Source organism: Ceratosolen solmsi, unplaced genomic scaffold (assembly GCF_000503995.2).
Source record: "Ceratosolen solmsi marchali unplaced genomic scaffold, CerSol_1.0 scaffold30, whole genome shotgun sequence".
In the NCBI taxonomy this organism is placed as follows: domain Eukaryota; kingdom Metazoa; phylum Arthropoda; class Insecta; order Hymenoptera; family Agaonidae; genus Ceratosolen; species Ceratosolen solmsi.
The window spans coordinates 5,481,644-5,493,705 of NW_011948421.1; the positions used below are offsets into that span (position 1 = coordinate 5,481,644).

At 25.6% G+C, this 12,062-nt stretch overlaps 1 protein-coding gene across 1 annotated transcript; it reads right to left on the reverse strand.

The window, feature by feature from the left end:
• Positions 1-3,940: 3,940 nt before the first annotated feature.
• On the reverse strand, positions 3,941-10,875 carry wfs1 (wolframin ER transmembrane glycoprotein wfs1). Its single transcript, XM_011498603.1, has 7 exons — positions 10,513-10,875; positions 9,272-9,376; positions 8,869-9,085; positions 8,529-8,758; positions 6,637-7,844; positions 5,587-5,939; positions 3,941-4,388 (listed from the first exon to the last, which is right to left on the reverse strand). The coding sequence occupies exons 1-7, from the start codon at positions 10,568-10,570 to the stop codon at positions 3,941-3,943; spliced, it is 2,619 nt and encodes an 872-aa protein (XP_011496905.1). The 5' UTR covers positions 10,571-10,875.
• Positions 10,876-12,062: the final 1,187 nt, after the last annotated feature.

Below are 12,062 nucleotides of genomic sequence, written 5' to 3' on the forward strand. Positions count from 1 at the left end.
AATTTTTACATATAGAAAATAAAAAAAGATAAATAACAGTGTAATTAAAAAAAAGGATTGATTTGGTGAATAATTTATACCTAACATAAAGATAGAAGAATGATAATGTTTAGAGAAGATAAAAAATATATAATTGATATATATTACAAATATCAAATTAAACTTTCGAACAACAAATTTTAAAACAAATATAATTAGAGAATTGAAAACCTATATACGTGAATAAATGAGCAATTATATATATTAAAATTAATAAAAATTGTCTCATGTATATTTTTGGTAAGAATAATAATTGGACCGAATATAGTAACAATAAAGAATAACCATTATTCACTAACTTGTGCCTCATTTTAACAACATTAATCAAAGCGTTAATGAAGCACTTAATAAATCATGGTAAATGTTATTAAAGTAACTCAATAGTCAAGTGTTTATTAATTAATATTGTTACAAATTATTAAAAAATAAAACAAAATTATTTTTACATTATATTCATGTTCTTAGATTACATAGCTTTTGCTTTAAACGTTTTTTTATATTATATATTATATTTTATATTATAGTTTTTTATCGGTTCATACGCAAAATTTATTTTTTTGTAAAACCTACATTCTATTCTTTATGTATTTAAAGCAGAAATATAGTTCGATTTGAATTACAATGAAATTTGTTATTTATATAAGTTTCTATAAATATTTGGTTTAAGATTCAATGAGCTGTATGTTCTATTAATCAATCAGTTTTCATATTTTTTTTTTTAATCTAACGAAAAGACAATACACTATTTTCATTAAAAACAATTGACTATCATTTAAAACTTATTTTCAAAAATTTTCTATTTTAATAATAGGAATAATTGCCTTTTATTATACAAACTTAATTCGTAGAACAATAATTAGTACTCTTATTCTATTAGTAATATGTTCTAAAATGAGTCTTAAAATTTATATAAATACTTTATAAATATAATTTATACAAATTTTTGTATAAATTTTATATTTTATTATACTGTTATGCAAAATATAAATTTAATTTAACATTATATAATACATTTATTTGAAATGCTAATGTTTATCTTTTGATTTTTCATTGAAATACAATTATTGTGCGGATTCATTAATAAAAATAATTTAGATAAAATATATTAGGCAATTAGTTTAATTTTAAGTTAAAAATTTATTATTAGTAAATTTTATGTTAACATAAAGCTTTAGTTATTTTTATATATCACATTAGCATTGATGTTTTCAGATCCGTTTTATTTGTATTCAAATTTTATATCGTGTAATCAATAAATTATTAGCCTATGTTAGAATAATTACAATAGAATTTCAACATCTCAGACAGCAAATATGCATATGTACAGTTACATTTCTTGTTCATAAATTCATAATTTATGGCAGAGTTATAGTAAAATTTTCTATTCCAAAAGTACGTTTTAACAAATATAGTTAAAAAAGAACATGATTGTAGATTTGTTGTTAAATTCAGCATGCATGTGTTAAGTAAGGTGAATTATCAATTATTCTTTTAATTAACCATAAAAATAATTTAAATTACATATAATGAATCATCAAATAATAAAGAAATGTAATCATTCAAGTATGTTATTCCAAAGTCAATATTTGTTTAATATAAAGATAAAATTCATGGGTAAAATTAATTAGAAATATAAAATGGCAATTTCAATTATTTATTAATACGACTAAAAATTATAAAACATGAAAAAGCAATATAGCATAAAATTAAATATATTTATTACAAAACTAAACATTTAAATTTTCTATGTTTATTTAAATTTGTGTAAAGTGTGAACACAACTATATTTACAGAATAATTTAAAAAGTGCCATAAGTTAACACACAAGTATATTCGATAATAATATGCACTCTTAATAAAATACTAAACATTACTTTAAAATTTCTTAATATTTTAAATCTAAACAAAACAATCATTATGAATTTTGATATACTAATACTTTGAACATTTTTTCCTATTTGGTTGGTTAAGCATCAGTTAATTTATAACTTGTCAAGTTTTAGTTTTAAAATTTATATATATATTTAAAATAGTCTATCACTAATTAATAAATGCAAAGATAAAATACATAAATTCCCATAAGCTACGGTACACCTTCAATATACTTAAATTATTTTAATACAAAAAATATAAACAAGCTTTTAATAATAAATATTTTAATTATAAATAAACAATTATTTTGTATATAGCTAAGAAAAATTAAGATAAATTTTATATCATTAAATAAAAATTGTTATAATTAAAGAATTTTAAACAAATATGATATTAAAAAAATTATCGCTTCTATTTAAGATTTTATTTTTTTTAATGACTTCATTTGAAGAATGTAAAAAAAGTATTACAAACTATTTTTATCAGAGAAGCTCTCTATAAATATAATTTCTTTTATTCTGTCTTTGATCTGTTAATTATCTCACATAATTTTTAATAAAGTTAAGGATTAACATAGAGGTGTTGTAATTTTTATCTATATAAAAAATAATGTATTAAAAAATTGTAAAAAAAAGTAAAAATATTAATTTAAAATATATATTGTATTCAATGATACTATTTAATGAAGAAAACATAAACTAATATTTAAATTTTTTATTTTATTATTAAACAATTATTAATACATTTATGAGATTTACATATTTTGTTTCCAGTATATAAATCCAAAATTATAAAAAGAAATATAAATTTATCGATATATTAAGTTAGTTAAAAACATAATTAGTAAATTATATAATGTTAACATATTTTATTTTAATACGCTAATAAAATGCAAGGCACATCGATTTTTGTAAATAAACTACTTTTATGTAATTTTTACATTAATTGTATTTATTATATTATTCACATTTTGCAATTATTGGTTTTACACAAATCTTATTTTACAAAATTTAAATTAATGCGAACGAAGTTAAATATATTTATTTTATTTTATTTGTACTGCTAAATTTTTAGGCACAACTATAATTATTGAACTTCATAAAATTATTTTTACTTCAAATAATCTACTAATTTATTAATTTTTATTAATTTCCTAACACAATTTAGACTAAAAAAATTTGACACAAGTGATCACTATTTTGTACTAATGTAAACGTGATTTACTGTAATTTTATTTAGATTACAAATAAGTTACACATTAACAATTAATGAATGAAATCTTTCAAAATACAAATTACTTTAGCTTATATAACATAATAAAAAAATACTTTAAATCTATTTTTTTACAGTTTTGGAGTAGTAATACCCTCTTTCTAAATAATATACATAATTAAACTATGAAGGCAAGTTTAAAAAATACATTTATATCACTGGAACAATATTATTTTTGTCATAACACGAATGTTTGATTAAAAGAAGGAAACATTATTTCATAGAAACAATGAAGTGTTCTTGCATTAATTACTGAGTAATACCTGAGCCAAAGGTAACAGATTGAATATACATATTCTATACATTGTTTAGATTATTTGTCCATTCCTATTTATTTTGTTTATACTGTATTTAACTATTGATACTGGCGTTTTATTAAAAGTAATATTGGTTTAATAATATTCATGTGGTTTGTAGTTTTACATCTTTATCTTGTCAATACTTTGTGTTATTACGCAAGTTTATTAGTATTTTATTTATCATACTTTAATGTGTTTAGACAAATATTATCTTTGAAACTATAAATATTTTATTAAAATAATAAAAGCGATTAATTCATTGTAAATTATATACTTAACATTTAATTTATATTTTAGTATTTTTCAACGTATTACTTTATTAAAAAATAGGATAAAATTTTTAAATAATTTCTTGTCAATGAATTATCGTTTAATTTTTTTCCATATCAATAATAAATATAATACTTCTGTAAATCAAAGAATTAAAATATTCTATATTATGTACAATAAGTAGTATTTTATTTAAATATTAAGATGGGATTAAGAATAAAATTCAAGATAGATTTAATGCCTAAATAAATGCTTTTGACAACACCATTTAAAGAGATCTTTTGTTTATTTCTTTTATAAGATTTTAAATTTATAGTATGACAAACACGACAGCCTACTTCTTCCAACATTACATGAGGATTTAAGCCACCCAAAAGCGATTCGCTTTCAAGACCATTATTCGATAATATGCCAGAGAACCAAATCTTATCTCCAGGATAAATGTTCAAACTGAAGTTAGCAAAGGATTGATCGCCGAGAAGAGTAATTTGGGCGTTGCTGCTCCAAATGCCGTTTTTCATTTTTACTGTGATTTCGAACTCGTACCAGTTCCACGCAGTTACGTGGCATCTGCTCCTTTTCATGCGAACACTTAGATAAGTTTTGCAATTGAGTTTGCGGAGATCATTGGTATACCTGATATAAAAAAAAATGAAGCAAGCTTTTAATTTGGTGAACTTAACATGAGATGTTAATTTGGCTAATTACTTAAAAATATAATTCTATGCAGACAAATGCTATAATCAGATAAATCACAATAAAATTGCCTTATGCATTTTTAAAATACTATTTAATCATATATGTACATGATATTTTTTAATATGTAAATACGTAAGACATAAATTATTCCTATTGGGAAATGTAATAATGAATCATTCCAATTTGTTTTTAAATGATGATAATTGGTGATAGTGATGATAGTAAAGGCCTTCACCAAAAGTCGACAATATATTGTATTATAACGAATCAGTATAATTTGTTGTAATATAGTGAGTTTTCATAAAAAAAAATACTTATGTTTTAAAAATTGTCAACGATAAATAGCTGATTTTTGACAAAATTATATATGTAATTATAGATAAAATAAATAATGTCGATGATTCGAAAATCATTGATATTTGATCTATATTCGGTAGTGATATCTGTTTTTATTATTTTATTTTAATATTGTTAGATGTATCAACAACACTACGACAATCTTATTTCGCAAGTAAATTAAAAATGTAAATAATCGATATTTACAAATAACAAGTTTGTAAAAATCTATGCATTGCGGAAAATTAATTCATCTTTTTAATTTTTCAGTTCATTTTTCAGATTTTTCAGTCTCATTTTTATAAAATTAATTTTTTTCTAACTAATTTATTTTTCTTTATTTAAAGTAAGGCTTGGATTTTGAGTTTTTGCATCAGTGTTATAGTGTTATAGTCATCACATTATAGTGTTTATTCTGATTCTTTCAAATCAAGTACTTGAATAAATATTTTAAAATATTACATAATGTAGAAACATTTTAAATTTCAACAATTTATTGCAATATAAGACAAATTAAATCTTTTTTTTTTATTTCTAATTAATATTAGTAAAATATTCGTTATAATGCAAATGTCGTTAATTTATTAATATATATTGTTACGTTTAAAGATGCTTATATAAATTTTCAATGGAATTGATTATATTATTTATATCACCATTAAAACTATAATTTAATTCACTAAAAGTTTAAAAATAAATGTTTGACGCTCGTTTAATGATTCATTATAATTCATCATTTTGTTGTTGCCAAAAATCTGAATAAATAAACGTTGAGTTCAAATATAAGAAATTTACTTACCTATCACAATTATTTTTATGTGGCTCGCCAAATGTACAGCGCAGTGAGTTAGCCAGAAAATTTGGAAACTGGTCAAGCAGAAGAGATAAGTTGTTCTTGATCGACTTAATACGGATGTTAGTCACGTATCCCTCCCACATTACTGGAATTCCTTCAAGCTGTGCACATTCAGCTTGGATTTGGGCTTTAGAGTCTGATTCTTCCCATGCTGGTTGATGACAGTAATTTTGGTATTGTTCCCAAGAGAGCTCTGATGATAATTCAAATGGGCTAGTCTCAATTCCTGATGTGTCTTTGTAGCTAGTAATCATTGGCCATATGAGGAAGGTGCCAGCAGCAAAACCAAGAGCCAACTATAATGTTCAAATAAATATGCTAGTGTAAAAATATAACTTAATTTTTTTTCTTCAATAATAGAATTTGTTCTGTTTATATCTAGTGCTTAAAAGTCTTACAAAAGAATATCAGCCTGAAAAAAATATTGTAACACTATATAACAATTGTAAATGTTTTTACTTAAATATATCAGTACCTTCATGAAATTTTAAAAACTGTATCTTTATTCTGTAGTATAATTAAAAATATTACTTCTCTTAAAAATATAAAAAAATTGAAAGTTATCCTTTTTTAAATATCTCATTCTGGTTATTACTCCTAAATGGAGCTCGATTATTAAAAAAAATAATAATATTATTCAAAATATTACGCCCTTTTTACTATACTATAACTTTTAGTAATTATTAATACTATTAATTATTTTTAAATAACATTTACTTTGGTATTTGGTTTTACATTTTTAATTTTGAATTTCAATTGAATAAATTATTTCTATATACAGTGTGCAGATTCTGTTGGATATATGAATCTTTTAGAAACTATTTAATTCCCAAATTCATTTTAAAACTTTAAAAGATGTATGTTCTCTACCAATTCAGTTTCTGTTATTTAAACTCACCATCGCACAAGCACACTATATAATAATATAAATTAATATGAAATGTTATTTTCAATGTGATTTTAAAAAATTATCAAACCTGCCGTTTCACATACCTGCATACAAGTTATGAATGAATTAAATCTTCTCGGGGCTCTGGTTTTCCTTAAATACCATGAACCCGCAAATGGTAAACCGCCCATTACACCAGTAAGCAGTACACGCATGATCATATCACTATCCGACATATATTTGGCCATGGCAACAACAGGTAGAAGGATGGAAGCAAGGCCGACAATTGGCAAGAACAACACCATTCCAACAAGAGCCAAAGCACCTCTGATCAAGCCATACCAGGTTGCACTCTGAGAGCTCAAAACGGCCATCTGCCACCAGCTGAGCGTCACGCAATGCGGTATCAATGTTCTGTAAGTCCCTCGCCAATTGTCTCTCGCAGCCATGTTAATAAAAATCGCAGGTATAAGTAAATAAAAAATCACGCGGAAATTTAAGCAGAATTCGATTCCATTTCCAACGACGTAGGAGGCGAAAGTTGGTACTTTTATGTCTAAAAACCGCCAAGTTTGTGCTACTACCAAATCCATTTCATAAGGATATTTGGCAAGTACGTTGACACTAAAGCTGAAGAGCGGCAAAAAATCCGGATAACGTGCATTTGTTTCTCTCCAGCCAAAATTGAATAAAGTAATGAGCGTCAGCATGAAAGCTATCACTGTAAATTCCGACTGTGGCGTCCATTGGTGAGCTATGAGTGGAAATAGCACGAGGTTTATCAAAAGGGCTACAAAAAAATGAGCGTACGGCTTGACATTGTTTCTGCAATATTGATACTCGGCCTCCTCAGGATTTAAACTGCCGGTCGAGTAACTGAGGAAGAGACGAGACCATACTCTGAGATCGGTCAGCTCTCGTTTCCTTTGCAGAACTTGAAAGGTAGCCATTATCATAACAATGTAGGAGAGATAATAAAGGGTAAGAGGCACTAAAAGAATGATACTATCTGCACCAAGGAACGCATACAATGGTATCAGCACTATTATATGTAAGTAGCTCATAAAAAATTTGTGTAGAGGTAAGCCCCGTCGACCAAGATTTTCCACGAGCCAAATGTGGAGACGTTTCAAAGATGCTAAAGGATGGACAAACGGCCGCTGCAAGAGTGGCACTGTGTCCAATTCCATTTGTGCAGGTTCGACGAGGCAAAGCACGCGCGAAATGATCGGCAAGGAACCTTGTGCATACGATACTGCGGCAGATACAATTGCTGCCTCCGTTATTTTCTCACCTTGCTGTGATGTCCAATCTGTTTAAAATATAAAATCATTTCTTTAAGTATTGTAAATTACAATACATTCAAGTTATCTTAATTAAATTTTAGAAAAAATGTATGCTATACCGTTGAAACAATTTAGCATCATTTTTTTCATTTTTACTTTTTTATAATCCGTATTTAAAATACGAGTATTATAATAATAAAAACTAAATATAAACAATATACAAGATGCAAAATTTTTTCTTAGTTAAAAAATTTGATTTACTAAATATAATTTAAAAAATATAGAGAATAATTTGAAAATGTGTTTATATATCTTCATACTTTACAAATGACTGTCCTTAAGCTTAGAAATATGAATATTATGTATAGTAAATAATAAATAAATTATAAATTCTAAAGGCATAAACTAAATAAAAATTTATTCAAAATTATAAGTAAAGAGTGCTCTTAAACATCTTTTCCCATTAATTATAAATGTTTAAACTGCATAATGGGAATATTTTTCATTGCGCTTTTATTATATTAAAATGAATTGAAAATTTTGATATATTACTTTTAAATGATAAAATATTAATGGCATTATAGTAGTTCACGTTTTTTACTTTTCAATTTACTGGTAATATTAAAGGATAAATTAATTATATCTATATATAAACTAATTATAAATATATTTAGAAAAAAGTTGGGTAATGTTTTATACACTATATTTACCTGGTATTATATCATGCATTCTTTCTTTATTTTTGTATAATTGATGATTTGACTCATCATCTGATGGTAAATCTTCATCATAATTATTTTTTGTTAAAAAATTTTGCATATGGCTTTTACCATTAGCATATTGGTGACTACTAGATTTATTAGTAGTAGAAGGAAATACCAAATCTCTCATACATCTTTGTAGCTGTTCACTTGTAATGAATTCTTCACCATTTGATAAACTGATTGTTAAAAAGAAAATTAATAGGTAAGTCATTATACAATATAAAATCACACAATAACAACTCTGTTTTTCTTAATTAATTGTATTTAAATGTATTTCATTATTTACCTTGTAAAAATTTCTCTAGCAGCTCGTCTAGCAAGTTTCTCATCTTGTGACATATCGAGGCAACTTTTCACATCGTAATAATTATGTTCCGTAATACCCTGACCAGTAGTCAAGCACTTTCGAAGAATATCAGTGGCTTCTATATTACCTTGCTCAGATGCTTTTGTCAACCAATAAACACCCAGTTTTGCGTTTTCATCTTTGTCAATATCCAATTCTAAAACAAAAATTGTCAGTCAAACGAAAGTGTACGTTTGACAGCTAAATTATATTATTAGTAATAAATCAAAATTTTTATTGTTAAATTTATTTTATACTCATTTGCATATACCTTAAATAACAGAAGCCACATTTATTAGTTTTTGTAAAACTTTTGATAGCTAGTATAAATAAAATATCTTACCACAACATTCTTCCAATAACCGTTTAGCCAAAACAACTTGAGAATCTGGACAACCATCCTCAGCCAATTGAGACCGCAACCTCTTAAGAGAGCCTTTCGGTCCATCTATAAGTAAAATGTCATCATAAAATAAAGCTATTGTTCTACTTCTATACTCTCAACAGTTTGTTTAAAGTTTTAACTACAACTTTAATAGTCGACTCAAGAGAAATAATAAAACTTGGAATGATTTATTAAAGATTTTATGAGCTATGGCTTTTATTGATAAAGCTCTTATCTAAAAAAAGTTAATTATTTCTTATTCAACAAAACATTATTACAACTATAAGAATCACAAAGAATGTTATTGACCTATATTTTTATTAAATATAATTGATTTTTTAATAAATGATTTTATTAATGTTTATTTTTACTTTTAAAAAATAATAAAAAAAAAATAATTTAACAGATATAAAGTAGTTTATAATTTAATTTAAAATTAATAGTATGGTAATTACTAGTATTATTTGGTTAAAAATATTGGTAGGACAATAAAAACTTTCTTAATGCTACTGTATCTACAATAAAAAATAGATATTCTAATTTAAATAAAATTTTTACTTTTAATATATAATTTTCGTAGATTGATACATCTTGTTAATCATTATTCTTTACTTATCTTTTAATATACTTTTCTTCATTTTTAAAATATTTAACTGCCTAACTAATGATTACTATAAGTGCATATATAATAACACATGTATACACACTACATATATTACTGTATGTTTATAGTCTTTATTATTATATTGATATAAAGTAAAACAGATTATAGTATTTATTTAAAAATGAGCACTATATAAGAAAAGACACGCGTTCTACAATTATATTTTAATTACAAAATTAATTGTAAAATGTATATTTTGTAATTCATAATTATCAGAATTTGGTGCCTATGAGGGGTGTGTATAAATGAAAGATAAATAATAATTATATTTGAAAATCTAAAAATATAGCTTATGAAGCGTAATAAAGAAAAGAGTCAATTGTATTGTAATTCATAAATTAATTTGGCACGTACAAAATAATCGTATATTGTTAGGATTATATGATAAAGTGCGTATGATTTATTACAAATCTCGAAAAGTAGATGGAGCGGCCACAAACAAACCAGGCGCTTAGCCTACATCATCTACAAGATTTATGGAAGGTCAAAGGTCAAAGGGTCAGGCAACCAACGAACGTTTCGACTTAAGCCTTACCATGTAGTGTCCACTGTTTTCTACCGGATTTACCGGATAGTGGCACGACGCCGGCCATGTCATCCACGTGCCGTGCAGCCTCCTCTCGAACGTCGCTCAGGCAGTCACGTTCAGCACAAGAGAGAAAAGAGTCCCATTCACAATTTCGACATATTACACCTTCCGACGACAGAGCGCCACGATTTTTCTACGACGTATGAGCACATGTAAGTATGCGTGGAAAGAGACCGCGACTTGTCTACTTTTATTTTGGAACTTCGTCCCTCTTCGTTTAACCGGTGCTTTAAGACGCCACTCTAGATTCTATCCTGCTCTTTGCTTTTTCTGTCCTTCAAGGCATCTCGGTCGCCGCTCTCGCTCGCTCAATCACACTCTCTCTCTCTCTCTCTCTCTTTCGATTTCGCTTTCGCTTATTACAGCTGCCTGCTCCTTTTTTCTTTGCTCTCTTTGGGTTTGTAGGTTATAGAATGTTGCGTGCCTGGTCAAGTTGTATGATTGTACCTGAGCAGTTCGCAATTCACCTGATGCGCATGCTCGATTTGAAAAAAACAAGACCGCATCCACCCTGGGAATGCATTTGTTTTACGGAAATTTGCGATACGCAAGCTGCTGTTTCCGCCAACTGTTGCCTTGTTTCTCAAACATGTACATTGCGATTGTATAAGATGCCTGTGCTTTTGGGAAGTGAATTGAATTTGTCTTGCTAATAGTTTACTATGATCAATGACTTTGTTTGCTATGTTTGACAGCAATTTTTATCTTAAGTTAATAAATCATCATTACCTAATTAGATACACATTAATGAGCTCGTTATTAATTTTAATTTATGTTCGGAAAGCTTTTATCAACCGCAATTTAATTAAAAAGAAACTTAATACGATGCTGTATACTTATGTGAAAAAAAATATATTATGAAATTCTGATAAAACGTAATTATTACATAAAGTTACGCGTAACTAACAATTTTTTTACATAAAACTCACTCAAAGAACAGGAAGTTAATCTTAAAAATATCATTAGTGAATGGTACAATAAAAACATTTATTAAATAATGTACATTGAATATTGAAAGTGATAAAAATGCTTTGTTATCAAATTTATTTGAATATTCAATTGAAATTGCTTTTATGAAAATATAAAAAGGAATTTAATTTTTTAATTAAAATTAAATAATTAACATTTTAATACTCGTTTTAAGCACGAGCCACTTTATACTTATAAAATTGATTATTTAATACATATTTGTAACTAGTTCAAAATTTTTTTAAAGTTATTTTATAGTGAATCGTTCTGTCATATGGCCTTGATCCATATTAATTGTATTGAAGATTATTATAACATATATTTAAATTATTATTATTAGTAGTAGTATTATATATACATTTAAATTTTCTAGTAATTTTCTACACCTTTTTTACTGTGTTGATATTAATTGAATTTAATGTACAGCTTTATAAATTTTTAATTATACTTTATTTTATATTTAGCCACATACTCAATTATTAATAATATTTTTCTTCTTTATTTATTTATTTATTTTACATATCATT

What these genes read in the sequence shown, in the direction of transcription:
- wfs1 (XM_011498603.1), bottom strand. Translation starts at nt 10,570, where the DNA reads ATGGCCGGCGTCGTGCCACTATCCGGTAAATCCGGTAGAAAACAGTGG. An exon ending in AAAACAGTGGACACTACATG is followed by an intron (nt 9,377 to 10,512) that starts GTAAGGCTTAAG and finishes TTTTACTTATAG; the next exon opens with ATGGACCGAAAGGCTCTCTT. An exon ending in CATTCATAACTTGTATGCAG is followed by an intron (nt 5,940 to 6,636) that starts GTATGTGAAACG and finishes TGAACATTATAG; the next exon opens with TTGGCTCTTGGTTTTGCTGC.